Here is a 27,949-nt window from a genome sequence, read left to right as displayed (position 1 = left end):
TACACCCCTGAAAAAAACCAAAAAACAAACTGCCGAATTGAACAAAGTAAAAATTTCAACTTGCAACAAAATTTCACTTCGGTATCTTGAAATTTTGTCTAAATGTCCAAATTAGACATTTTTAAGTTACCTTTAAGCAAGTCAAAAATTTTGTGATACCAAACTTGAAGATTTAAGTAATAAATATTCAGTAAGTTTTGGGATGACCAAAAATACAGATTTATATCGATTTTTATAGGATTTTCTCCCTTCAAGTTGTAGAAACAACCTTCCATAGAAATGACACAATTGAAACAAACCATGTCTCAAGCTAACACCAATTCGTTTGGCAATGCTGTAAAACAGAAAATTTACTTTTGGACTTATTTTTATGGTTCATCTTTCTTAAACTACTTTTTTCCCCCCACTGTAAGTGATAAATACATTTACAGCTTTGGAAAGAAAACCAATTAGACAGCCAAAGGCAGATGGCCATCTTCAGATAGCCAAGGCTAATCTTAGCTAAAGTTAAAACCCTGTGTTGCTGTCTGTAAATTATAAGACTAACATTTTGGTTGTTCAGTTTGATATGTTACAGAGACCATTTTAATAAGTTCATAATAAAGTTAAAGGAGCTAAACTCCTGCGAACACCAGTTAACTAAGCAGCTTTTAGTAGGTTCCATAGATGGTTAACTAGGTAGTTAGCACTGCTAAGGTTATGGGGGCTTAAACAGTAAAAAGCTAGCTGCTGTTGTAATAGCAGCTAACCTTAAAGCCTGAATAGAGATAGGTATAAATATTGTCCTATTTGTCATCTGGAAATTACCATTCATTTTAATGAGTTTAAAGATCATTTGACTGCAGCTAAACCAGTTTAGAACAGAAAGAGATAAAAGTCAGTCAAACTGTGGCTAATGCTAGTTTGCATAAATCTGAATAGATATTCTCTTATTTTTGGTATTTTCATGCAAGTTGTACTTTAAAGTGTCTTTAAAATCACCAATGATGCAACTGTAATATGCATTACAAAACAACAGTTAAATGTACTACTTAACTCAGTAGGATATAATGCTAGGTGCTGATACACCAGCTAATATTTTCAGAGCTAGCCTTAGCTAAACCGGATTGTAGTTATACCAGTAAGCTTAGCAGATCTCAACAGCATTAAGAAATTTCATGTGACCCTTAAGTCATATATTCAAATGTATTTATTTGCTAAGTGGCAGAAACTTGGCTGTAAGGGTAATAAACAAGCTATTGTTTCTCAAAGAGGTTAAAATGGAATATTGTTCAAAGACAGGGTGCACTGTCTTCATTTTAAATGTTGAGTGGGTACAATTATGTCAATTTTTATGCTTAACAAGAAACTACTTTAGAGTTTGATATTCAGCCTCAAAACTCATTTTTCATACAGCTAACAGTACTTCTGACAACGTCACTCTGGTTAATGGTTTTATAATCGTTTCTGGTCCTTTATCATCAGCATAATGCATTAAAATGTTCTTGCATGAGGTCCATTGTTTCTCAAATGTTTCAACTCTTTTAGTCAGTCTTGACTTGTCAGCCATAAAGTTAATTTCAGACACGCGTCTCCAGCATTACAGCACATTCAGCCGCTGGGAGGGAAAAATTGTGCATTTACACACAATAACAACCAATAAAGTGCAGGGAATGTAGATGAGAGCGAGTAAAGCTGTGTGAGTCCATCATCATCATCATCACTGTCAGGATACATTTACTCTCAAACTGTGAGACAGAGGAAGGAAGAGGAGGACAGTGATGCTGTGCTGGATGAACATGAGCGTAGTTTGATGATATCTGGGAGCAAAGAGCTGAATTAGGACTGAAAGCTGGAACGCACTGGAAGCGAATTTATAACAGCTGATAGCTGTTAGCAGGTTAAAGCGTCTACAGTTGTATATTTGGAGAGGCTCTAAAATGACTACACTACAGTGTATACAGTGTTACATCTTGTTTCTATACCCGACTGTATGTTTGTTGTTATATATTTATAGGGCATTTTCCAGTGTTTGATATAATCACTCACTAACAGATGGCTTCAAAAGAAATGAACCTAATTCAAGTAGGATTTGTGGTGCAGGTTTGTTCGACTGGTGCATCAGAATCGGGCGCTTCCAGTGCGTTTCTGCGGTAAGCCTGACCGGAGCGCCTAAATACAGAAGGTGAGAAGTAGAACAGGAAGCTGACCATAGTCCGAACATAAACCGGCAGAATGAAACCCTTTTTCTTTCCTCCAAACGATTACGTTTTCCTGTATTTTCTGAGAAAGCTAAAAATGTTCACGGGTGGCGTCTCACGCGCCACGCTTTGACTGCTGCTTCCTTCGTTTAGGAAGAGCAACGCTATGGCCCCAGCCATTTTCCTCACCTTAAGGTAAGTGCTGGTCTCCAGTTTAAAAGCCTGTAGTCTCCCACCTGTAAACACCCGATCCCGCCCCCCCACCCCTCAGCAGGAAACTTCAGTCTGTGACGGTGCGTTTCTATAAAAGGAGGCGTGCGGTGGAGCAGACCTCAGCTGCAGCGTCTCACGTGCTCTAGCACGTACTCTGGGAAGTGCAGACTGCACACCTGCAGACCGTCCAGTTTGCAAGGCATCCTGGGATACTCGTCCTCCTTCCACTTGTTTTCCTCTGGGTCGAATGTGAGGATGGAGTCACTGTAATGGCCGTTGTAACACAGACCGCCCAGCACCATGATCTGCCTGTCCAGCACCGCCACCCCGTGACCGCTGCGCCCGATGGGCATGGAGGCGAGGATGGTCCACTCGTCAGTCTCTGGGTTGTACACCTCCGTGGACGGGCAGCCCTGCGACTCGAAGGACGCCCGCAGGATCACGCACACGCCTCCGAACACGTACAGCTTCCCGTTGTGAGAGATCATCTTGTGGAAGCAGCGGGCGTAGTTCATTTTAGATTTGTTCTCCCAGCAGCTGGCGTGGGTGCCGGGCAGCAGCGGGCCGCGGCCAGCGCGTGTCCTGTGTGAGTCCGACCCGCCCGCGCTTCCCCCTCCGCCCCCACCTCCTGCTTCCCGGCCCGGATCGAACACGCACACCTGTTTGGAGGTGGAGGAGGAGGTGATGCCGCCCGTGATGTACAGTTTCCCGTTCAGGACGGTTCCCTCGTGGCCGTACTTGTTGACGGGGTACGGGTCCACGAACTCCCAGCGGTCCTCTGTGATGTCGTATCGCTCCGTGGAGTAGAAGGTCTCGTCTCGCGTGCGGCCCGCCACGGCATAAATAAACTTTCCAATGACGCCCACGGCGAACTCTGACCTGCGAACGACAAACAAACAACTCAGAAGAAGGTCGGCGAGGAAATCAGCTCTTCACTATGCAGCCATGACCTCGGGCTTCTCTCACCTGGGCACAGACATGTCCGCCATGCGTAGCCACGAGTTCTGTCGAGGGTCGTAGCGATACACTTTAGAGGAGGCGTGAAATTCACCGTCGGGCCCCAGCTCCTCTCCGCCCAGCAGGAAGGCGAAGTTGTTGACGATGGCCAGGCAGTCGGGTCGCAGCGGCACCTGAGGTCCCTCCAGCTCCCACCACACCTGAGACACAGTTAACCAGTTAGATCCAAACACTCCATCCCTGAACTTTAAAGGAGGATTACAGGCTCAGCGAGGCAACTCGGAGATATTCTCCCCAACAGCCGATGGGACAAGGAGCGCTCAGAAAGGGAGGCAAGATAGACGTGTCAGACAGGAAGCACACAAAAGGTACAAGCATGTAGCGAATTTCCATGTACGTAAACGAGCGGCTACCTTTGGACGCTGCAGCAGGAGGATCTTGCTGTTGACCATGCTGTGGCCAATCATTCCCCTGAACACGGCCGTCTGCGGGCGGACGGAGCGGATGCGGTTGGAGCGCGTCTCCACCAGAGGCTGCTGGTTGACATCATGAAAGTAGCTGAGAGCCTGATCGACCTCCTGCCGCAGCTGCCTGGAGTAACGGTAGAACTCTGACGTCTTCACCTGAGTGGAGGAAAGCTGTGAATTATGGGGCTGGCTGTAGGCTTAACGTTGCTACGGTGACCTGCATCGGTTAGAAAGCAGCGCTCACCTTCTCAAAGATGTTGGCCGGGGTCATGAGACAGAAGCGGATGGACTGCACGATGGTGTCCGTGTGCCTCCAGCGCCGCCGGTCGTGCCGCAGCCACGCCTGCACTGCTTCGTACAGCTCGATTTCTGGGAAGCGACTCAGAGCGTCGCTGTTCAAGTACGCCTGGATCAGACAAACAGGAGGTTTGTTGTCACTTTTAAATATTTCCCCCCAAATTTAAGCCCTGCAAACTTCCACAAACACTACAGAGACCACAAGACATCAATCCACAGCAACTAGAGAAAACAGTGCAGATAAGAAAATGCAATACAGCAGAAAACATGAAGGCATCTCTGGAGCATTTTCAACAAAATATTACTCCCAAAACAGAAAATCCATCCCATCAGTGACCTGTGCATGTGCCTGAGTCTCTGCAGGTCTAAACCTAAGATTACACGTAAGCTTTAAATTTCTATTCTATCAAATGTCACTGAGCAGCTGCTACATCTCAAAGTAATAATCTTCCTCTCCCGTCTCTTTCTTACACCTTCTCTGCCTCTCAGGGAGAACTTCTTATTCTCCACATACGTCTCTGCACCGTCAGCTCACAGAGAGGCTGTGATCACAGCTGCACACTCTGTGTTTGCTGCTTTGTTTCAGATTAACTAACACTTCAAAAGAATGAATTCAGGTTATGTTTCCACCTCCTTATTAAAGCTGGCTACATGACTTTACTGACATCTGCACGAATTAACACATAACAGGAACGAGAAGGTTTAAAAAAAGACTTAAACAGGACCGTGGAGGCTTTACTTTGGATTAGTTTGACTTTAAGGGTGAGATTTATCCACCATGAAACAGCTAAACTCTCTCGTTGATATTTACCAACAGCTGCTGCATAAAATACATTTTATGAGTACTGAGAACAACAAATGTGCCTTTAATTTGCTCATCGCTTTTTCCTGAACCCCCCGGGAAACATTTCTCTTGCAGTCTGGGCTATTTGTACCTCACAATGTATTTGCATTTTTCTTTAAAACATGCACCGGGAGTCAGACACAGCCCAGGACTGTCAATAAAACACACTCCTATTAAAGGTGTGAGGATGCCTGCACAGGAGTGCAAATTAAGAAGAGTAAACACACATTTTCAGATGAGTTTTTTAAATCAGAAAGAAGTAAAACAGTTTAGTTTAGTTCCAGAATCTTTATATAAATAAAGATTACAGTCGATCATTTTATCAGTTTAGAAACGTCTTTCTTTGTCAAACTGACTCTAAACTGTCGCTTTAATAACTATTCCTCAGACTTCATAACAAAGACAAGCGCGACATATAAGCACGTTTTGTATTTATAGTTAAAATCTGTGCTCGTTTAATCAAACCTGCAGTCTCTCGAGGCTGAGGTAGGACAGGAAGTCGGGTCGGCTCATGAGTGGGACAAAGTTTTCGAGCAGGAAGTTGTCGAGCTGCTCCTGGACGCCCTCGACGCCCACGCTGAAGTCCTCCAGGAGACGCATGACCTCGGCGCAGTTCTCAAGGCAGATCTTAGCCAGCAGGAAGGAGCAGCAGAACTCCACCGCCTCCGTCAGCTGGACGTACATGGCCGCCTGCGGGGAGAGGAAGACGCGTTCTTAAAGCGACTGCGGATTGAATTTTGAGGCTCACAAGGAGCTCCGTTGAACTGCGTGTGTGTTACCTGCAGGATCTCCTGCACCGTGGGCATGCTGAGCTCCAGCGAGCCGTAGTACATGAAGCGGAGAATGTGGCCGAACCCAGCAGCCGTCAGCCCCTTCATGTGGATCTTGTCCTGGTCCCGCTCCCTCATGTCTGCCGTGAACATGACCCGGAAGTAGTCGCTCTGGGTGGCCAGCAGCGCCTTGTGGGCCTGCAAGTGGGAGGAGCAAACCAAACGGGGTCAAAGGAGGAGAAAGGCCAAACCTAGAGTCATCCTTTAAATGGACCATTGTGTGACATGTGCTGTAGTTGCGTACCTGGAAGTGGTGCTCCTCGATCAATAGCGTGACGTCCAGCAGCAGACGCTCCTCGTACAGCGCCCTGAAGCCCGACGACACGCTCCCATCGTGCACCTGAGACAGGTACACCTCCACATCCGCCCCCGACATAACACACCTGAAGGCGCGAGCGAGCCAGAAGAGAAGCGTGAACGAGGAGAAAGGGATGAACCGTGAGGAAATAACAACCACACGAAAATCAACTGAACACACAGAGAAGAGACGTCTCTCCAAGGACACAAAGGTGCTGAAAAACAGTAAGCGAGGAGCTGGAAGGTCGTTTAAAGGGATGTTAAAAAGCTTTGCACTTCAGCCGCCGCGCACCAACTGCAACACACCAGCTGACGGAGAAGAGAGAAAACCCTTCACACGAGGCACGCTCACACGCACAACACAAACACACAGAAACTCACACGTGCTCGCCGAGAACGTAAACACACACGCAGCACACTCACCTCTGATTGGCCACGGGCATGTCAGAGGGGGTTGTCCGAGCCAATCAGAGGACAGTGCCCCTTGTGTCCAGCAGATGCTAACAAAGTCCCTTTTCTGAGCGTCAATCACCTGGACGACAAAGCCAACACAATTAAAGCGTGAACTCCTGCAAACTTCCACCAGAAACATGTGATTTACAATCATAAATCATCCGCATACTTTTAGTCTCCACACTCATTTCAGCAGTTTAGTGTTCATATACATGATCAACTCAGTGTGTTTACTCATCATGATACAAAAAAATATAAATAAAAGTTGAATGGAGGTAAAATGATGGTGGGATTAAAAGATGATTCCAGTTTATTACAGCCTGCATTTTGTTTTTTGGGGGGAAATCTTGGAGGTTATCCACCTCAGGAACAGGCTGGCATGGAAATCAGTTGTATTTAGGATTCTGTTGGTTACCTGCTGATTATCCTTCAAGATTTTGCCGTCAGACTCTGATAACTTCATGACAACAATCACGGTACGAGACCAGCACCTCCAGCTGGTGGCGTCATAAACTCTTTAGAACCACAGCTAACGGTCGCTACATTAATAATTCGCTTACTGGCCGACTAGCAAGAGCATCACCTTTTAAAGGTCTAGTAGACTAGTGATGAACACCGTGCCTGTTTCTACTTCCTCTGCTCTCAGTTTCACTACATGCGACCTCCTCACAGACAGAACAGGAGAAGAGAAATCCCTCCAAACTGATGCTGCTTTTAGCTTCTGTGCTACGTCAGCTCTCCTGCTGCTGACGCGCGGCGAAATCAAACGATACCCTGATGTAGCTTTTTGGGTCCAACTTTAGTCTAAATATGAGATTGTGTTCTTTCCCCCTATTTGAAGACACAGATGGTAAAAGCTCAGACTCTGGTGTCAGATATAAAGTTATTGTTTTCAAGAGATGAAACCAAAATAACCCCTGAATTTAAAACCACCCAGACTGTAATAAACTGGAATTTAACAACCAAAATAAAAATCTAATTAAACACCAATACTTAAGAAACAAATGAAAATGAGACGTGGAAGAGATTCAAAATATGGGAAGGACAAAGAAAACTGAAGGTTACTTTTGTAGGCGTGAGATGGAAGCTATGGGTGACAGGAATAACAGCGTGTATGGGAAAGAAACGTGGGAAATAACCCATCGAATCACTATTACTAGCGATTTAAGTTCGGTATTTCAGTTACCTACAAGTATTGTTGATTTTTCATCATCTGTACATGAAGAAGTGGAAATAAATCTGATAGAATAACTTCTATTATTTCTAAAGCATTAAAAATCACTGGTATCATAGCTAAATTTAAGGATCCAAGACTTTAACCTTTGACCCCTCGCCCTTCCCCCATCACATCCTAAAACTCAGCGGTCGAAATGAGGCAGATGGTCTGGAGGAGGGCAGAGTGGAGATAAAAATGTATATTTATGGTGGAGTTCTGCGTGTTTGACGTACCTTTTGGAGCCCGGGCGAACAATCACAGGCTTCGACGGCTGAGCGCTAAGGGGCCGCTCGCATTTCCTGTGTTTGTGCTTGCCTGGTTCTGACGGGAGACAGAAAAAGATGCTCTCAGAGACAAAGAAGGCTTAGATGAAGAGGAAGACATATACCCATCAAACAGTCCACGGTGCGTTCAGGGGCTTGTAAATCACAGCTCTCATGCACAGAAGTGCTGTAAAACACACATCCTCTGCAGTTTACATGAATATTTAATTTACTGGCTCTTTGGTAAGAGTTTCACCTGTGACAACTTAAAGGAAAATCCAACGTTAAAGTGACAAGTACTGAACAGATACATTAGTTTACGTGAGAGGTGTTTCTTCTCAACCTGCTCTCCAAGTCAGGTCTCACGTGTGCGTGCGTGTCCCAGTTTGAGATGTTTTAATTATGAAGATTGAGATTTTTTATTATATCAATGCTTTTGTGAATATGCCAAATGTCTTCCGCCTCTGAGAAATGAGGATCATGCTAAGCTACTCTAGCGGAGCTGGAAATGTGTGTTAAGGCTAAATTGTTAACGAAAGTTGAGGCTTTGTTTAAGCTTGTTTGGTACTATAGCTGATTAGTCCTGTCAGCACTGCTTTCAGTGAAAACGGGATGTAGGCAACAGAAAGCAGCTCGCTGAATCGGTCTAGCCTCGTTTTCATCTCTCTCACCCGGCTGACCTCACCTGGGTCTGCCTCCAGGTGAAAAAGAAAACATCCGCACACTTGTCACCAAAATAAGTCTCCCGCCAACGTGTTAAATCTGCACCAACACGCGGTTTAAACTGCCCTCGGTTTCCGTGTTTACTTCTTCAAACAGCAGCGGGGGGACAGCTTGCTCCGAGCCGCGACTGGAGCTCCAAAACAAAGGCTAACGCTGGCGGATAACGGTCCCCACACTCGGCTGTACTGACGGAACATGGCGGCGTACATTTGTGGAAGATAAAGGAGGAAACCGTCGCAAACTGAGCGGATATTTCGCTCCGTGTTTGGCTAAACTCGCTGTCACGACTCCGAGTTGGAGCTACAGGGGCTCCGACAGCTGCTTAGACCGGCGGAGCCGCTTTAGCTTAGCCTGAATCCAGCCGTCTCACCTCGGCGGTGCGAATCTCCGCAACCCCTCTTCGACCAGCCAGCTCTGGCTCCGTCGGACATCAAGTTGCGAGTTCGATTCCGAGATCAAGAAAGCGGGTGGCAGCGTTGCACTGCCATGTTGGCATCAGCGTCCATCTGCCAATCGCACAGACCCCCCACACGGAGCTAAATTAAACGGGTAAAAAGCCACAGCGGACCACAGGCTCTGCGGACGCCATTTTCTGCACCGGCGTCATTTCCCTTTTGGGCGGAACTGAAGGGCGTAGTGCGGCGCTGCATCAAAGATCGTGTATTTACCAAGAGGAATCACTCCAACGAGAAAGAAAAAAATCCCTAAACATAGCCGGTTTGCGATGATGGCTAACTTACTCAAACCACGCACGAAGAGAAAAAAAGCACAAAAACACTTAAAATGATTTTGTTTTTAAAGAGATGCTAAACAGCCCCAAAGTTATTGAAAATAACTACGCTACACACTTTCACATGAATAATGCACTCACATAAATGTACAAATGGTCAGTCCTCAATCACCCAGGAAAAGAATTCCCAGAAAGTTCACTTTGTTCATCTGGACGTCGTGTTTTCACTCATCAGCGTGACTTCTTCGGACTAAGCGGACTGCGGGGTTTCCTGATCTTCTAAACAGTGCATCTGCATAAGGACTGTAACTTGGTGTCAGTTTCGTCATCGTTAACATGCAAATTGTGATGACCGTTGATCAATGACCATGAGTACCATTCACGCAGAGTGGGGAATCCACTCTTTGAATGGCTTTAATCACAGCGTTTTATCTATCACACAGGAATCTGTACATACATGTGCACCGAATCTGGGCCGTAGGCGAGTTCAGAGCGTCCCTACAATAACTATATTAACAGTACTAATATTTGATCGCTTAAATAAGACTTTGTTGTTGGGGATGAAAAAGCAGATCTAATTTAATGACACAAATCAGTGATGCAGATTTAAAACACACTTTGACTAAAATGGAGAGCAGGAATGAAGACACCAGAGAGAGAGAGCAAATAGAAACAGGCGTGTCTTATAATAATTTTTTATAAGAATATATTTTTGTTATTTTCTAGTTGAGTGAGGAGGACGGAGAGAGAGGACAGAGAGGTTGTACATGACCAGGAGAAATGAGGGAGCAAATAGTGAAGTTAGCTGGAAAAACAAAAGTTATTTTTCACAGAGTAGTTTTTCATGTACTTCACTGAGGCTTTGTGTGTTTTCCAGTAGGACACTTAAAAATGCCAGCGGACATCCTAAACAGAACATATTGATATGAATGTTATTTTACAGGATTCACACTGTGTCACTCTAAACAAGGCTGAACAGGATGGCTGCCACTGCACAGATGTGACGGACTACAAATCTATTCTCCACTCCTGGAATCTGGGTACATGATGCTGAGTCTGTATAACAAAGGGAGGGATTGTGTTTCTTTTCTTTAATATAAAACAACTCTATTAGCAGTTTGCTTCGTGTACAGGTCTATGGAGTGGAAGGCTGATTTTCCAGTGTCTCTACTGAATAATGCTTCTTTATGTACTTGATGATGTTGTGGACTGCCTCTGTGTGATTAACAGACTCAATCTGCTTTGCCACAAATAGTTTACCTTCATTAATGACTTGGGTTTGAAAACTAAAGGCTCCACCGGGTGGGTCAGATTAAAATCTTTCATTATTCACTCTGAAGTATTCTTAGACACTACAATAGGTTATCTAACTAACTAACTAACTAACTTACTAACGTACTAACTAACGTGTATCCAACTGAACTGAGGTTTGTGAAAAGGGCTGATTACGTTTGCAAACAGCATATTCCATTAATAATAATTACAAGGCACTGTATACATGAAATTATGATTAGAAGCTGACACACCTAAAAATTAGAATCCTAGAATCGCCCCTGCTCTGTACTTTTCTGGAAAAAAGAAAAGTTACCATCCCAGCACGATTTTGCTTTTCTAACAATTAAAAAAACACGAAAAAGAAAACTTTAATGTAACTTTAATGTTTCATTTGAATAAATGCAAAACGACCACAAAGATGCTCAAAATTACCTAGAAAGGCCCTTTTACCTTCACCCTGGAAGTGGGTGTTCGTGGGGTCATTACCTGGTATTTTCACAGCCTAAATAATGAGTGAATTATATTTTAACCATAATTGCTATAGCCTAACTAACGTCTCCCCAAATCAGGTTTTATGGCGTTTTTTTTTAACTTAACCGAACTACTATAAAATAATAGTAATCCTACTCAGATAGACCAAACAGCCAGAACTACAAAAAGTTAGTCAGATGACGTAACTAAATCGCGACGGACCCGTCACATGGATGAACGTACACTTCTTTCTTTAAAAGAGGACTATCAATTTGGGACGCATGTCTGTTTCCTTGATGAGCAGCTGTTAATGAGATACGAACAGCAGCAGTGTGCGGTTATTAAACTGGTTTAAATTTACAGCAGAAACTGAGAGCCGCTCCGGTTGTTGCATCAGCCCTCGAGAAAGGACCCAACTACACTTTTACTTGGGCGGATCGCTTAAGTTTAAAATTATACCTGGAAGTTACCGCTAAAAAAAAAACATACCGCACATCTGCTTCTAAAGCTGTAATAAAGTCTTCCAGGCTTCCAGGCAGTAAAGTTTATTTTGTCAGAAAACATTTTAGGCGAAGAGGAGCGCAGGTTTAATCGATAGATCAGGCATTCGGCCGGGCCTCCTTATTCATTCCCTTTTCTTTCAAGATGGCGGGCGACGAGTCAGGCACAACGCTCGGTCAGCCTCACTTGGCCAAACAGGACCTCAGTACTCTGGTAAGTGTATATATATCGTGCTTGCAACAGTGTGGTTTTACGTTAGCGGCTGTCGGTGGCCCGTTGTTTCGGTAAAACGGTCACACAAGGCCGGGAGAATAGTAAAGGATGCCGGTGCTGCGACACCCGGCACATGACGCAAGGGCCCAGGCTGGGCGGAAAGCTCAGACTCGTTGCACTTCCAGCCCGAAATACAGCGTTATTTCAGCCACATTTAACACGATTCACACGTTGAAAGACTTACTTGATAGTCATAGTTATCAGCGTTATTGAATCCTGTTTATCCCGGTTTAATTTTAGTTAGCTCCACGGAGTTAGCTCCATCTTTGTTAGAATCTAGAAAATGGTTCTTAATGTTTAGTCCGGCATAAAAACACCTTTATAAGCTTATATCCTTCTTGTTAGTCCAAGCTGTAAAAAGAGACCATCACTGAGCTTGTAAAACTTTCATTCTAACTCATTGGGTTTACATTGTTATAGCTCATATTCTCACCTTTTATATAAATGGAAATTGGTACCAAAAAATGTGGGTCAAAGATACGACTTTCAGCATGTTTTTCGTGTGTTTATACTAAATAACATTAGTCTTTGTTCAACATAAGTTCTCGTTAGTTGTGACTTAACGAGATGAGAACAAAAACACTGCGTGTAGTGCTGCATGTGTCCTACAAGGGAAACAAAACCTTATTGTTTAACTGTAATCAGGGCCTGGTCCATTAAAATAGTCCTGTTTTCGTGCTCTTCACACATTGTAGTCGCCATCAAACTCTTTTGTTACCAGACACAGTCATCACCTGAAACTTTGCTTCTTTAGACACTCCTACAATAAAATTCCCAGTGATTTCTGTTATAATGTTGGTAAAGTAGAGTACTTGAGGGATTGTTGCTGTTCTGTGTTGCTTTATGAGAACAATCCCGGGTGGTTTTGTTTCCGCCTGTGAGCTGCTGCCCCTCTTTGTTCTTTGGGATTAAGCACGCCGCTCGCTCTGATGCAGTCGGTCCTGGCATGACGAGTCATTAATCTGAATTGTTCTCTTTGTCAGGACGTGTCGACCTTGACACCTCTCTCTCCGGAGATCATCAGCAGACAGGCCACCATCAATATCGGTATGGGAGACAGCTGATCGGATTCGATGTCTCTGTAGAGTTTGATAGACGTTTTGACCTCCGCCTTCTTCTCTCTTAGGCACCATCGGTCATGTGGCCCACGGAAAGTCCACAGTAGTGAAAGCTATTTCTGGCGTGCACACCGTCAGGTTCAAGAATGAGCTGGAGAGGAACATCACCATCAAGCTTGGATATGCCAATGCTAAGGTGAGGGAGTGTATTTTCTCAGATGTTTGTGTTATTTTTGCCTTTTTTTGGACCTCAGTGTTTGAGATTAAAGAGCAGTGGAAGTTTGTATGCTCAGGATTTACTCTTTCAAACGTGAGCTTCCCCGTCTACAGGCGACAAATACAAACACATTTAACTTTATTGTCAATCCAAATTGTTTCCACAGGGAACAGTGCATTTGCATAAAATGTCTGTGATAAGAGAAAGATTGTGGGTTCCAGTTTCTCCAGGTTGGGAGTGATTAAAGCCATTTACTCAAAGTCTAACACCATCTTTGAAAGAACTGCTTTGTTTTACTCAGTTAAAATGATGACATTCTGTATGAAATCGAACTTTTGGCTCATTCAGAGGCCTTTTTGTTGGTTCAGAGTTTAAGGGTTTAAGTTGGAATTGGAGTTTGACTTAATATCCCAGGATACCCACAGCGAGAGGTGCATGACCTGCTGAAACGACGGGTATAATGGGGTCCAAAGTATTGCTGATTAAACTCTGTGGACTGGTAGGATTGAAATCTGCAGACCTCTTTCTACATGTCACGGTTTTCATGCCTTAAAACGAGCCTTTGGTGGGTGAGAAAAGCCCCCGTCACATAGGCCTACATTCTGGTCTGCAGTCCTCCAGTAAGTGCTCAGATTTGGTGGTTTATAATGAGGAATACACTTTATTTTCCTTATTGACCACTGGTTGGTGGGGGGTTACCAGCTGATATCTAGGTCTGTGTGAGTAATGCTTAAACCTGATCAATGATCAGCTCAATCATGGAGTGTTAGTTTGCTTATTTGGAAAACATCTAGGTGTAAATAGTATAAATGCTAAATATGCGTAAGCAAATGACACCCTGATGAAATTTTCTGCTTTATAATTTTGCTGATTTTGGTGGTTTTCAAGGGTTTCTCTACATGTTGACACCAGGGGGCAGCGTAGAACATATGGAAGAACTGTTGGTTGTGCTGTTGTTGTTCCTTTTAGCTTTGAGCTTGAGTCACAGAGAAGAAGTCAAAACAAAGATCGTATTTGTAGTCAAGTGAAACTGAGCGCTAAACACAATAAAAACTGCCGACTGCAGCTGCTGTGTGTGCTGAATATCTCAGACTTAGCTCTGCCCCCTCCTGAATGAACGCTGGTTTACAGATGCTGATGAGGAGTTCACGTTTTTGCTTCTCTTCCACACGTCGTAGGTCTACAAGCTGGACGATCCCAGCTGTCCCCGGCCAGAGTGCTACAGGTCATGTGGCAGCAGCACTCCAGACGAGTTTCCCACAGACATCACTGGCACCAAGGGCAACTTCAAACTGGTCAGGTAAGACCGGAAAGGAACAGGCAAAGCATTTTATCATTTATGCAGAGGCTGAACCTCTGAATCCTCAAACAAAAAAACAACTTTTTGATGGCGAACTAAATGTTTTCGGGATCTTTTCTGTTCTGGAGAAGAAATTGAATGTTTGAGCACAATAGAAATAAAGTAAATGAGGGAAAATAAAGGTGACTGTTGGCTGTCTTCTTCCTCACAGACATGTGTCGTTCGTGGACTGTCCCGGTCACGACATTTTGATGGCAACTATGTTGAACGGAGCAGCCGTTATGGACGCAGCTCTCCTGCTGATTGGTGGGTCTCTGAAAACTTTGATTAAGCTGAGGTGTTATGAAAGAGTGTTTCGTCTTTATTGCACTGTCACATTTCCTCTTAATGGCTTTGTAGTGGCTCTAATCAGGTAACTTATCCTTGTTCAGATAAAGAGGAGGTGGATATAACAGACCATGCTTTTACCAGGATTAATGACATTAGAAAGTCAGCATCGTGCTCATCTCTGACTCCAAACATTAAAATTGTCTCGTTGTGTTTTTGTGTCCTCTTCAACTGCCAGCTGGGAATGAGTCGTGTCCCCAGCCCCAGACATCAGAGCATCTGGCCGCCATTGAAATCATGAAGCTGAAGCATATCCTCATCCTGCAGAACAAGATTGACCTGGTGAAGGAGAGCCAGGCTAAAGAGCAGTATGAGCAGATCCTGGCCTTCGTGCAGGGTGAGTCAGCCCTTTAAAGATTTTGTAGCCCATTTCTAGAATTTCAGGTGTGACGGTTTAGCAGTTTTACTCAACTTAGCCTGCTTGTTTTACCACTGTTGGTTCCCAGACTTTAACTTCTGGAAAGGAAATGTCACTTAAAGCACCAGGAAACACTGCAACCTTTAATATAACATGCATGTGTGGTTTTTATGATAGAATAATTAAAAAGTTAAAATGATACACCCTTGCACTCAGAATATGACCCACTGGAGCTTTGAACACTTCGATATTTAACCAGGGTTTACAGAATTTACACTGTCCAAACCCTGCATGAGTTCTGTTGTACATATATGTCAAAGATATATATTTTATAAATTAAGTTTCACTCCCATTTAAGGTTTGAAAGACCAAATGAAGGATTTATTTATTTTTGGTATGTGTGTTTGAGGGTTTTCTTTCCGTTGCTGCTTGTTGCCTCTTTTGAAACTCCCATGCCACGCAGCGCTCTGCAGCATAAACACAATTAGATGAACTCTGAAGTGAAAATGCTTTTAATGTTCCTCCTGCAGGCACAGTGGCCGAGGGCGCTCCCATCATTCCCATCTCAGCCCAGCTGAAGTACAACATCGAGGTGGTTTGTGAGTACATCGTCAAAAAGATCCCCGTGCCCATCAGAGATTTCACATCCGAGCCCAGACTCATTGGTAAGACGAGTAAAAACACAAACATTGATTCTTTTATGTAAGTGTTTAGAGTTTTGTTTTAATGTTCTGTGTGTTTTGTGTTTCAGTCATTCGATCCTTTGATGTGAACAAACCCGGCTGTGAGGTCGACGACCTGAAAGGAGGTGTGGCCGGAGGAAGTATCCTTAAGGGTGTACTCAAGGTAAGAGTGTATTTATCAGTACATTATTGGTGATTTGAAGCAGTGTGAAGTCACAAACGCCTTACTCTGCTCTGCCTTTCTCTGCGTGTCCAGGTGGGTCAGGAGATCGAGGTGCGGCCAGGTATTGTGTCCAAAGACCAGGAGGGAAAGCTGATGTGCAAACCCATCTTCTCAAAGATCGTCTCTCTGTTCGCCGAGCACAACGATCTGCAGTACGCTGCTCCCGGAGGCCTCATCGGTAAGAGGCACTCTGTGCTCTCGTGTTACCTGACTGCACTGTAAACACAGTTTTATGCTGTAAAGAGAGAAGCTGGTGATCATAGTGAGAGATGCATGTTTCAGACATTCAAAAGATTACATATGTGAGAAAACAGGGGGAAAGAGTCGAGTTTAATCTCTGGCTTCTTTTTACTTGACAGGGTTTGTTTTCATTGGGGGTTTTTTGGTAGGCAGATATGTAGGTTGAGGTTTTTTCTTTTTGTTGTATTTTAATTGGTTGGTTTTTAGATAGTACTGGTAGAGTTTGTGGTGGTTGGTTTGTTTTAATTGGTTGGTTAGGAGGTAGGCTTGTTGATTGGATGGTTGTTTTTATTGGTTTGGTAAAGGTTAGGTTGTAGAGCAGGGCGATATGACCATAAATATTCATCACGATATACATTTGAAAATTTGCGATAACGATATAATTGACGATATAATTGACACTAGACAAAATACTTTACAACTCCACAACTTTATTAGTACAAAAACAAAAAAAACATCAATGTATTTTCACTTAAACAAGCAGCTGTTTTAAGTGCATTAAAGTTATATAAAAATGTAACAGTGCAAATGCAAATTCCTGTCTGACAGTTTAACTAAAAGGCATTTCCAGTGGAAACTGGCCGACATATCCTCAGCATAACCATGTATAATATCCACAAAACTTAAAAAGAGGTTAAACACACACAATACGGTAATATTATGTTTAAGCACAGTACGTATCACTCCATGAGGCTCCTGCCTACGACAGCCGTAATGCTCCGACAATCCATCAAGCGGTGCGGCTTCGTAGCTTAGCAAAGTCGTACTGAAACATTTGACAGATTTTTGAGTGCTGTGTACATAAAATCATTTCGAGGTCAGTAAACGCAACCAGAATTCATACATAAGGCGCACGGGATTATAAGGGGCTCTGTCGGTTTTCAGAAAAATCAAAGGATTGATTTTAAGTGTGCCGTATTTTCCAAACAACACGGTAACAACGACGGCCCGCTAGCATGCTCTACCAAAAATAGTGCTTTGTTGTGTGTCTGACGGACGAAAGCTAAACCAGTTCCACCACTGAAGCTGCAGCATTTTTACAAACCAGTTCTGGTTCATCTGTTTCATTCAACGATCTGCTTTCGCTCTTCTCATTCTGCATCGCTGCCATGTGCGTATGTAAACAAAGGCACTGCGCATGCGCGTTTTACCCACATTCTATCGCCATATTTCATTTTCTTATGGTTGCCCAACATTACACCGGTATCACCGTGAACGGTATGATATGGCCCAGCCCTACTAGGTTGTTTTGGTTGGTTGGAAATTGCTTGGTTTTCTTTTGGGTTTGGAGGGTTAGAGTTGGGTTGGGTTTTAGTCGGTTGGTTATTAGAGGTAGTATTAGTTAGGTTTGGGTTGTTTTGGTTGGTGGGTAGATGGGTTGATTTCCTATCTTTTGGTGTTGGTTAGTTAGGTCTGTTTATTTTATTAAACCTCTTAAAAAGACTGCAGTACTGCAAATACAGATTATTAAAATCACAACAGCTTTTATAAATAAAAGCCAGAGTACACACACATGCAAGCTGCAATACTACAAGATAAAAGATAACAAATATAAAAAACTGAATTTAAGAAACGGCGGTCCTGCATCTGTTCTTACTACCAGAGAGTCAAAGGAGCCTCCTGCTGATAAACTCTCTCGAGCTGTTTGACCGGTGGGTTGTAACGGAGATTTCAGAGCCAAACTGTCCTGTTTGGCTTCCTGGTGTCACCGGCTGTGATGCTGCACCAAAAGGTGGCCGCAACAAAAACTGCTGTATTTTGTTTTTTTTAAAGAAATGTTTCCTCAGGAAGTAGAGTTATATCTATTCTTTACTGTAAACAGCCTTGGTGCTACATCACCAGTCCAGGTGAACACCCAGGTATTTGTAGCTCCTCACCGCCTTCACTTACTCTCCCCGCATGGAAACGGTGTTAAGCTTTGACCTGGTCCTCCCAAAACTTACCACCATCCCCTTCATCATGTTTGTGAGTTGGTCACTACAGCACCAAGCCAAATGGTGGAGAAGTCATGAGTAAACTATGTGTTTTGTGCAGGTGTGGGTACTAAGATCGACCCGACGCTGTGCCGAGCAGATCGTATGGTCGGTCAGGTGCTAGGCGCCGTTGGAGCGCTCCCGGAGATCTTCACTGAGCTCGAGATCTCCTATTTCCTGCTCAGGAGGCTGCTTGGAGTCCGCACGGAGGGAGACAAGAAGGCTGCTAAGGTGAACAATGCCTTGTGGGAAAGGGAGAAAAGATGTGTGAGCTTCTCAGACTTTGGTATTAACAGCCTGACTGTCTTCCTGACCTGCAGGTTCAGAAACTGTCCAAGAACGAGGTGCTGATGGTAAACATCGGCTCGCTGTCGACAGGCGGCCGTGTCAGTGCGGTCAAAGCTGATCTGGCCAAAATCGTGCTGACTAACCCGGTGTGCACAGAGGTCGGAGAGAAGATCGCTCTGAGCAGACGTGTGGAGAAACACTGGCGGTAAGAGTGAGGGCGGAGATGCGTGTGGTGTTTGCGCAGATGTTTCTGGCTGCAGTGTCAGAAACACGCCTCCTGATGTGTAACTCTCTCTCTCTGTCTTCCTTGCAGTCTGATTGGTTGGGGACAAATCAGGAGAGGCGTGACCATCACACCCACAGTGGACGACGACTGAGACTAGCAAACGCATGGCCATCACACCCTTCTCTTCTTTTCTGTTTTTTTTTTATTTTTATTTGTTCCCCACACGGAGGAGGGAGGGGAAGTGAACACGGACATATCGGCGGTTTGAAGACGCTTCCTCGCTCTGCTCCTCTTCCTCTGCAGCGACACGCAAAAGTCGAGCTCTGAACTTCTGCTTCCTGCTGGAGATGAAGGAGGACCCAGGAAGGGAGGAGGCGCTTCAGACTGTCGTAACAAAACTCCAGAAACCAGTTTGGAGATGATCTGTACTAACCTCAGATTACAGGTGGAATAAAATCAATTTGGAAGGAACCAAGGTCGTCTTTGAGCATCATTCTTGCTGTTACAGGGAAACTCAGAGATGAAATTACTTAGTGGATAAGTTTTAATTTTGACCAAATTGTAATAAAATAAAAAAAATGCTTTTTTTTTCTTTTTAAAGATTTTTGATTGTCCCCCTTTTCTTTGTTTTATGTGATAATAAAATTAAAAACTTTGTGTCATCCCAGAGAGCTTACAAATTTAAAACAACAACAAACTATTAAAAGTAGACACTGGTCTATTCATTGTATGAATGGCTGTTAGAGGTCCGAATTAAATTTAAAAATAAAACGTCGTTTTGCCCTTTGAAATTGCCGTCAGGGGTTGAAAATACCCCCGAGGTCAAAAAGCGTTGAAAAACGTGTGGGAGTAAGTTTAAAAGCCATACAAACTATGCAGAATTAAATATGAACAGTTTCTTAATGCTTTGAACCATTAATCGCACTGATGAATTGCGGGGATTTGTTCAACTGTATAGAAATCCTAAAATCTTAATCATTGTCAAGCGAGTTCTGAACGGTTCGACCTCCCGCCTCAGTGCAGATGCTACAGATCGTTAGAATTGCTTAAATTACCCTTTAAAACCTAACAGTAGTATATTCCATACAATGATGAATTACTTTTATATAATTAGGAGGCGATGTGCAATGCCGTATTGAGGCAATGCATCGTGGGACGCTCAGACCTCGCCTAAGAATCTTTTAAGTTTTAAAGATTTTTTTTTTAAGGTTAGCAGTAGTTCAGTGATACTTTTCTGCACACGTCGTGTTGCAGGTCAAAAAAAGTCTGTTTATGGTTAATTCGGCTTTAATAATTCTTCTAAACGACTACTTTTTTTTTAATGTTACCACATTATAAAAGCTGGGTTTATATAAGGTTTATATTCCCAAAGATGCGGGTAATATAAACGGATCAGAAATGACATCATTCCAGTTACAAGTTTACCAAGTATAATTAGGACATTTTGATCAAATTATAACGCAAACACCTAGCAAAAGATGGATATCAGCATATACGAATATATTAACATACACCTCTATGACCCAGTATTGATTTATTTTCAGTAGCTTTTGAAGTAGTTTTTGAACTTGAACAAACTCCCTTTTAAAATTTTAAATGTTTATATTTTTGTATTGTATGCTTTTATTTTCAAAATATTCTCAAACTGACCTCCACGGTCTTATAACTGTGTATAAATATTTGCATTTTAATGGCTTCTATGGCAACAATTTACTGAAGGTGGTGTCGCGCTTCCGGGTTGATCCACCTGACGAGCACGGGACGTGACGTCACGCAGGTGGCAGTCTCCGTCTCAGCTCAGAGAGGACTAGAAGGAGTGATTGAGGAAAACGACGAATTCTTGGACTTTATGGATCCTGCGGGGGTGATTCAGACTCGGTGCAGAGTTTAGGGAGAGTCGTTTGTTTGTTTGTTTTTTCTTGTTATGTTTTTCTCCAAACTGACCGTCAGCGAGTCGCGACTGACTCATAAAAACACACCCGATATATATCTATATCTATATCTATATCTTCAATAGTTTGTTTGTGTTTTGTCTTCAGATTATGGAGTCTGCAGGTAAGAGGACTTCTGCTGTTCAGTACATCAACAATTAAACTACAAACCCTGATTTTTACCCTGAAAGCTTATAATTCTTCCTCTGAATCCATCTTTTATTGCTGCTGATTCAAAAACCTAAACTAGCTTGAAAATAAAGCAGCGTTGGAGGTTTTTCATGGCTCTAATTTCACTGCAGGGTTATTTTTATATGCTAAAGTTTTAAGCATTGACTAGTTTAACAGGACCTGTAATACAGGAAGGTATAGCTAATTACCAAAAGGTTAATGTTTAATCTCAGTACTCTGACCATTTCAGGCCATTTGCGACCTTTTTCTAAGCAGTATAATAAATAGTAACACCTTGTTTCAACACTATGTTAGGCAGGTGCTTTCCCAGGATTATTGTTACGAGTTGGAGGCAGCATGTTTGTTTTAAATTAGCTGTTCAAGCGACAATGACAATAAAGATATTCATTCATGTATTCTTTTAAATAGTGAGCTCTGTGCTCCACTACACACGCACTGCATGAAAATTGTCTGCAGTTTTTGTATCGATTAACTGTTTTAGTGTAGAAACAAGTAGCAGTGGTAGATTCTGTACTAAGTCAAAGTCATAATCCTTAAGCTCTACTACAAAAAAATTCAGCATCAAATTAAACTTGCATATCTAAAGTAAAACCAGCGGATATCCAGATCCTCTGTGGGGACTCCTAAAGGAGCAAATAAGACAGCAACTGAAAACTTAGTGAAGAGGCTCATATACGCGAGTAGTGCATTCAAACACTTGCGCACACCTGCACTACACTGCATACTTTCAGTATGCCTGTTTTTACTTGTTCTTACTTCTTCTTTAAGTTGGACCTATTCTGCTTCCAGCACAATTTTTTATTCCACTATACTAGAGTAGTTTGGCATGACTGGCAGCTCAAAATAACCCTTCTTTAGCCTTTACTGGGCTTTGGTGAACCGCATCAGTTCATTGGCTATCTATAACAAAACCAATTAAACCCCTCCCCCTTCAAGCCAGCTTACTTCTGATTGGCTCCTGCTCGTAAGCTGGAAATGGGTGAAGCTTCTGTATCTGCATATCTCCTCTCTATTACATCATACAGAGAGAGAGTTGAAAAAACTGAGTGTTTTTGGATCAGTGTGAAGACTGAACTTTTGGCCCTCAGGTGTTACTTTACACACACCGACCTCTTTATCAGCAGGTTTAACACAGGAACAGGATACATGTGACAGAAAATAAGGAAGAACAGAATAAGTCTCTACTTTCTGACCCTGCAAGTCATAAATAGATATTTTCACATTAATTATAATTTAATAAACCTGTAAATATGCACATAGGAATCAAAACCACTGTAATGATGATGATTTCTCTTCGTTTTTAATTGGTAATTTAATTTGGTATCTGAAGAGGCAGTTCAGTGTTTTTATAGGGACAGGTATGTAGCTTGAACCAGTCCATACACCACAGGATTTATAGCTAACCCCATCCATCGCTCATCCCTTAAATAATCTCAGATGTCAAACTGTGACTTTTGACGAGACTCAACTTTTCTCTCCTCCTATCATTGATTAGATGGTCAGCGGGGGCGGGACGGCAGTGGCAGCAGGTGGAAAGGTTCCCCACTTGATGTGATCATGAGTCAGATCCGCAGGAAGCGCACGGCCTCAGACAGGAAGCCGTTAGGACGCTTCCTGTCGTGGACCTCGGACCGGCCGGGGATCCCCGAGGACGGAGAATCGGAGATGAAAGAGGACAGAGGACCGAACTCAGGTTTGTACTGTTCAAAGCAGCACGAGATTTTAACTTAGATTTTTTTTTTTAATGGGTGTTTAGTTCAAGGTTACACTGAGGGCCCCAGGAGTCTGGGGCAGCTGTAGGTCAAAAGGTAGAGCAGGACATCTACTCATCAAAAGGTTGGTGGTTTGAGCCCTGACTGCTCCGGTCTGCATGCCAAATATCCTCGGGATAGATGCTAACCCCAAGCTGCTCTCCGATTGCATCCATTGGAGTGTAAATGTCAGATAGAAAGCCTTTACGTGAAGAAAAAAATGACGCACTTTAATTGCTCAACTAGAAAAGCTGTATAAGAACCAGTCTGTTTAGGAGAAGCAACCATTCTGTATTCACAGTACTGCAGTCTTTTTAAGAGAAAGTGACTTAAAAGATCATTTAAAAGAGAGAAAAATCCTAGTATTTCAAACATGTCCTAGTTTTTAGAGAGGAAAGCGTAAAGAGGTTGCTTTATTTTTTAAAAAAAGGTGCATAAAATCAGAGGTTCAGAAACAAAATACAGAGCTCAAGAAAATAGAGTTTACTGTGGAAAATCAGTTTACAGTGACATGCTAAGCCCTGTGGGTGTGTATCGTGTGTTTCAGGCTTTGCAGCGTCAGCAGAGAGTGAGCGGGACGTCGGCTGGGGTCGAGTGTGTGTTTTCCTGAAGAGACTCGGGAAGAAAGCCGACAGCGGGAGCCTCAGTTTGGCTCACTGTGATCTGACGGCTACAGACCTGCTGGAGCTTGGTACAAAAACGCACATACCTGTCACACAAGACAGACATGGTATCTGTCAGATAACTGCATTAAAAATACTCCCAAAGGCACAAACACAACGGAGCCCAGCAGACAGTTAGTTGATGCAGCTTCATTTCAAGAGGCGGAGCATCTAAAATTAAGTCTGAATAAAGTAATGTGACTTCGTTGTAAGGCGTCAGCTGGCAGAAAGGCAGACAGATGTTTTTCTTGCTGTTTCTTCTCAGCAACGTTGCTGCAGTTCCTCCCCCAGGTGGGAGAGATGGACATCTCCTGGAACGAGTTGATCGGTGGATCCCTGACGGCTCTGACGTCTCATCTGCAACACGTGGGCGAGGTCAGGACGCTGAGGCTCTGCAGCTGCAGGCTAAATAGCGAAGACGTCGTTGCTCTTGGTGGGATCTTCAGTGCAGACACTCTGCTTTATTTATTCTTATTTATAGCTATAACAGAACAATCTCTTTATGCAATCAAGTTATTTTTGCTTGATTTCCTTCCTCACTACAGCTCCCATGAGGCTTTGCTGAATGGTTCACACTCTTGCCTTGACAGAAAAACTTTTGTCTCATCACATGTCGTTGGATTTTTCCGTGTTTTGTGCAGGTGAAGCTCTCAGCTACATCCCTGCTCTGGAAGTTCTTGATTTGTCCTGGAACAGCGGCGTTGGGGGCGGTGGTCTGCAAGGCCTGCTGGGGAACCTTCACCCATCACTGAGGGAGCTCCACCTGGTGGCCTGTCAGCTCACTGCGGCCGATGCTACAGTGCTGGGTAGTAACTTCAAATCTATGGAGCATATTTTGAGCTCCATAGTTTTATTCCTCAAGTAGAATAGAATAGAGTAGCTTTTCATGATTTATATTCAAAATAATCCTTCTTTATCTTATATTGGGCTGTGCTTCACCCCTACAGTTCATCCACTGTGCATAAGCCCTCAGTTTTACAGCTTTGATCATTCATTTTGATTTACTGGCTCACAGAGAAATTTCAAACTAGCTCACAGAAAAAAATTCTGTCTTGAGAGGATAGCTTTAGCTAATTTATCTGAACTCTGTTTACTTTATGAGGTAACGATGACCATATAAGGAATATCCTCTCTCTGTGAGATGATAAAGACTCAAGGGTAAAAAGACTGAATCTGAGTGTCTAAAGCGGGCTGAAGATTAGTTTGCCTACACCGACCTCATTATTAGTTAGATGTATAGTATAGTTATATTATAGAAGAGAACATAAGGAGCAGCAGTTTGGATCCATTTTAACAGGGCTGTCAGTTGGTGTTTTATTATGTTCTTGTCTGTTTTTTTGCTGTCTCTTCGTTGATACATTTGTATGGATGAGGTTTTCCTGTTCATAAATCTCTCAGGAGGAATGGTGGCTGCTCTGCCCAGACTCTGTGTGCTGGACGTCTCTTGTAATGCTCAGCTCACACAGGAAGTGGACACTGGTGGCTTCAGGGAATTGGTCAGCTCTCTCTCTCACGCCACCTCCCTCACCACGCTTCGACTGCAGGCCTGCGGTCTAACGCCTGACAGCCTTGATGCTCTCGGTACAAAGATCTCTGGATTTTTCCTTTTTATTGCTACTTTTGTTTTATGTCCCACCAGACTCTCGGAGGGGTAAATAAAAAAAACACACCTCTGGTTGTCCTGCAGGTGGTTCACTCCGTTGCCTCCCCTCTGTGGGAGAGCTGGACCTGTCCTGTAACAAACTTCTAGCTGGTGGACTGAGCCGCCTCACCTTTCACCTGGCTCACGTCACACACCTGGAGAGACTCGACCTCCACCTGTGTTGCCTCACGCGAGATGATCTAGAGGCTCTGAGTGAGTTGCTACCAATCTCACACGCCGGACACTAATCGCATGCACGCTGCAGCAGTCATGTGACTCGTTGTTTTTCAGTCCAGGTGCTGCCCTCTCTCACTGCACTGACGGAGCTTGATGTGTCATCCAATAAGGAAGTGGGAGGTGTGGTCCACCTGCTGGTCTCCGCCCTCCCTGTGACACAAATGAGGCGGCTGCCATTCAACAGCTGCTACCTGAGCAACGAGTCCTTCACTGCTCTGGGTAACACACACACACACACACACACACACACTTGTTTATTTATAGAAGTTTTCCTTCAAGTCATTCTCCCCGAATACCTCTTCCACCCTCTAGCCTGAAATGGTGAAAACTTTGTGTTTATGCATCAGCCCTGGCGGTGCCCTCTCTGTGCACGGTGGATATTTCCTGGTGTAAAGTGGTTGGCGGTCACTTGGCGCTCCTGCTGGATGCTCTGCAGCCATCAGTCGTCAGCGAGCTCCGTCTTTGCAGCTGCGAGCTCACCACTGATGACATGCAACATCTGGGTAACTAACACACAATGACATTATACTTTTTCTTTTTTGGTCTGTAGTGGATCATTAGGCTACATAAATGTATATAAAGACAAGTAAAGCCTGAAGGAAATTGATATTTCTTTCATTTATTTCATGCTGCCAGCATCTGTAGCTGTCGTATAAAACAAAACAATGTTCGGTGTTATTTTTGTCTCCATCAGAAACATTGTGAACAAAACAGTAAAGTGAACAGGCATAAAGTGATCAGTTATCAATGGGTCCTCTTCCTCTGTGCAGCTGCCGTGTGCAGACGGGGCTGTCTCTCCTCACTCCGTGCACTGGATCTGTCCTACAACAGCTTGGTGGGAGACAACGGTTGGTGCAGTCTGTTTGCAGCAGGAGGTCTGGGCTCTCTGGAAGACGTGGATGTCAGTTTGCGACCTTCAACCTCTGCTCCGTGCTCAGCCTGGCTGCCCGCTCTGCTCCGAGCTCTGCCTCAAATGCCGGCGCTGGCTCGACTGGCCATGCAGAGGTGGACAGCTGACTGTCAGGAGAGAGAGCAGCTGAGGTACTGTCTGAAGAAGAGGAGCATCCTGCTGGAATGGGATCCAGATTTACAAGACACATCATCAGCATGTAAAGGGAACAGTCAGGAGAGCCTAGAAGAGAGTCAGCCTGAGGAGCAGGGAGCAGAAAGCCTGAGTTATCTGATCTCAAATTAAAAATCATCACAGAGAGATTTCAAAAGAGCACTAGGGAAGAAAAACGCAATCAGGTCTGAAAAACCTTCTGACTACAAGTAAATTTGTCCAAACATTTGTACAATGTGACCAGCTGGGACGGGTCCTCTGGGACTGACCTTGAGTTTTACAATGTTGAAGTCTTTGTTAGGTGTTTACGGTATCGTTTAATACTCTTCTTTTGTTCTTGAGCATGTTTGGAGTCTTTATTCCGTGGGGTTTATCCCTGTGTCTGTTTCCCTGTTGAGTTCGATATTCACACCGGACATGTCCCATTTTATTTTGGCGGTCAACTGTCAGAAACATTTCATGTTTAGTTTTACGTCCCTCTCCTCTCTCATTGTCATTGATCATCTTCACCTGTTTTGTTGGCTTTCTGTGTTTAAATGGTGGTGTCTTCTGTTTATGAAGGACAGTGGAAGTAATTTGCTTTTTAATCTCATGAACTTTATCATTCTGCACTTGGACTTTGTAATTCTGCAGTCAGACAACAGCCTAAATAAAGATTCACCTTTGTTACATCTCCCACTCGTTTTCAATTGTGCAAAAACTGCGTTCAGCCATTACAAAAATACTTAAAAGACTTTGTTGCTACAATTTTTCAACAATTCATGATGAACATTCATGCCACAACAACTCAGCTGACAGACGGTTTGATGCTTTTCGTTGCAGTTTGATTACAATCGGGACATCAGAACAGAATCAGAGACACTGATTAGATACAATGTAGCTTTCTTCAACACAATGCTCAGGCTCTGGAACCAGTTTCCCAGATAGGGTCTGTGCAGCGGGGACTGGTTTGTGGCGCAGCTGCAGGGGAGGCTGACAGACTGCAGCTCCATCAGTTCATCACGCCTCCCCTGCATAAGACGTGTCAGGACCTGAGGTGGTTGTTGTGTGTGGGGTTGCAGCTGAAAAGCAACCGAGTATTGTACGAACGAGCAACCGGATAAAGAACTGTTAGAAAGAGCGAACTATGTGGTCGTGTAGGGGATTCGCTTGTCACAGTCTGAGACTTTCCACACTCTAAAAAACAAAACAAAAAAAAACAGAGCGTCCTCCTGTAACCATGGTTACGGGAGTTTGTTGCAAGAAGTGTTGTGAATCTCGCTGAGACAGGGAACCACTGAGAGCCTCAGATGAACCAATCAGTCAGATCGCTGTCTCCACTTCTCCTCCTCCTCCTTCGTCCCCTTTGTTTTTTAAGTACCTCATATTGTTAGGATTCTTTAGCTAGTTAGCCATCACATTCGCTAGTTAGCATCACATTAGCAAACTGCTTCGGAGCACAGCTGCCGGAGTCGCGGGTTTTGTTGAATCAGGCGTTGGACCTGCTGGAGGAATGCTCTGCGATGATGGTGGAAAACAGCCGCCATTC

General features: G+C 43.8%; 3 protein-coding genes across 8 annotated transcripts; 2 read left to right on the top strand and 1 right to left on the bottom strand.

Moving 5' to 3' along the window:
• Nucleotides 1–38: 38 nt before the first annotated feature.
• On the bottom strand, nt 39–9,359 carry klhl15 (kelch-like family member 15). 2 transcript variants are annotated; one of them, XM_084940032.1, is made up of 10 exons: nt 9,111–9,131; nt 7,988–8,075; nt 6,509–6,617; nt 6,033–6,171; nt 5,738–5,926; nt 5,424–5,648; nt 4,062–4,223; nt 3,764–3,973; nt 3,360–3,550; nt 39–3,272 (listed from the first exon to the last, which is right to left on the bottom strand). In XM_084940032.1, the coding sequence occupies exons 3-10, from the start codon at nt 6,526–6,528 to the stop codon at nt 2,513–2,515; spliced, it is 1,896 nt and encodes a 631-aa protein (XP_084796158.1). In that variant the 5' UTR covers nt 6,529–6,617; nt 7,988–8,075; nt 9,111–9,131; the 3' UTR covers nt 39–2,512. The 2 variants fall into 2 exon arrangements, with proteins under 2 accessions (XP_084796158.1, XP_084796157.1); XM_084940031.1 differs by lacking the exon at nt 6,509–6,617 and having other exon boundaries at nt 9,111–9,359.
• Nucleotides 9,360–11,819: 2,460 nt separating this feature from the next.
• On the top strand, nt 11,820–19,414 carry eif2s3 (eukaryotic translation initiation factor 2, subunit 3 gamma). Its single transcript, XM_084940100.1, has 12 exons — nt 11,820–11,930; nt 12,974–13,037; nt 13,117–13,244; nt 14,444–14,565; nt 14,777–14,871; nt 15,131–15,289; nt 15,841–15,975; nt 16,062–16,156; nt 16,250–16,394; nt 18,491–18,660; nt 18,750–18,922; nt 19,031–19,414. The coding sequence occupies exons 1-12, from the start codon at nt 11,862–11,864 to the stop codon at nt 19,092–19,094; spliced, it is 1,419 nt and encodes a 472-aa protein (XP_084796226.1). The 5' UTR covers nt 11,820–11,861; the 3' UTR covers nt 19,095–19,414.
• Nucleotides 19,415–20,716: 1,302 nt separating this feature from the next.
• On the top strand, nt 20,717–27,094 carry lrrc31 (leucine rich repeat containing 31). Of its 5 annotated transcripts, XM_084940061.1 has the most exons (10): nt 20,717–20,998; nt 22,562–22,759; nt 23,365–23,508; nt 23,745–23,912; nt 24,121–24,285; nt 24,878–25,060; nt 25,167–25,334; nt 25,413–25,577; nt 25,706–25,861; nt 26,129–27,094. In XM_084940061.1, the coding sequence occupies exons 1-10, from the start codon at nt 20,986–20,988 to the stop codon at nt 26,551–26,553; spliced, it is 1,785 nt and encodes a 594-aa protein (XP_084796187.1). In that variant the 5' UTR covers nt 20,717–20,985; the 3' UTR covers nt 26,554–27,094. The 5 variants fall into 5 exon arrangements, with proteins under 5 accessions (XP_084796187.1, XP_084796190.1, XP_084796191.1 ...); XM_084940064.1 differs by lacking the exon at nt 26,129–27,094 and having other exon boundaries at nt 25,706–25,869; XM_084940065.1 differs by lacking the exon at nt 26,129–27,094 and having other exon boundaries at nt 25,671–25,783.
• The last annotated feature ends 855 nt before the right edge of the window (nt 27,095–27,949 follow it).

Source organism: Perissodus microlepis, chromosome 9, assembly GCF_051167445.1.
Source record: "Perissodus microlepis isolate ML-2025 ecotype Zambia chromosome 9, ASM5116744v1, whole genome shotgun sequence".
Classification (NCBI taxonomy): Eukaryota; Metazoa; Chordata; class Actinopteri; order Cichliformes; family Cichlidae; genus Perissodus; species Perissodus microlepis.
Note: the sequence above shows the minus strand (reverse complement) of the source record. Positions and strands in the feature narration are given on the sequence as shown.

Coding starts and splice junctions, on each gene's coding strand:
- klhl15 (XM_084940031.1), bottom strand. CDS start 9,171: ATGTCCGACGGAGCCAGAGCTGGCTGGTCGAAGAGGGGTTGCGGAGAT. Junction 3,974..4,061: donor CGGCCAACATCTTTGAGAAG/GTGAGCGCTGCT, acceptor TCCTCCACTCAG/GTGAAGACGTCAGAGTTCTA. Junction 3,551..3,763: donor TCCTGCTGCAGCGTCCAAAG/GTAGCCGCTCGT, acceptor ACTGTGTCTCAG/GTGTGGTGGGAGCTGGAGGG.
- eif2s3 (XM_084940100.1), top strand. CDS start 11,862: ATGGCGGGCGACGAGTCAGGCACAACGCTCGGTCAGCCTCACTTGGCC. Junction 13,245..14,443: donor TTGGATATGCCAATGCTAAG/GTGAGGGAGTGT, acceptor CACACGTCGTAG/GTCTACAAGCTGGACGATCC. Junction 18,923..19,030: donor CGTGTGGAGAAACACTGGCG/GTAAGAGTGAGG, acceptor TCTTCCTTGCAG/TCTGATTGGTTGGGGACAAA.
- lrrc31 (XM_084940061.1), top strand. Junction 24,286..24,877: donor GGCCGATGCTACAGTGCTGG/GTAGTAACTTCA, acceptor TAAATCTCTCAG/GAGGAATGGTGGCTGCTCTG. Junction 25,578..25,705: donor CGAGTCCTTCACTGCTCTGG/GTAACACACACA, acceptor TTTATGCATCAG/CCCTGGCGGTGCCCTCTCTG.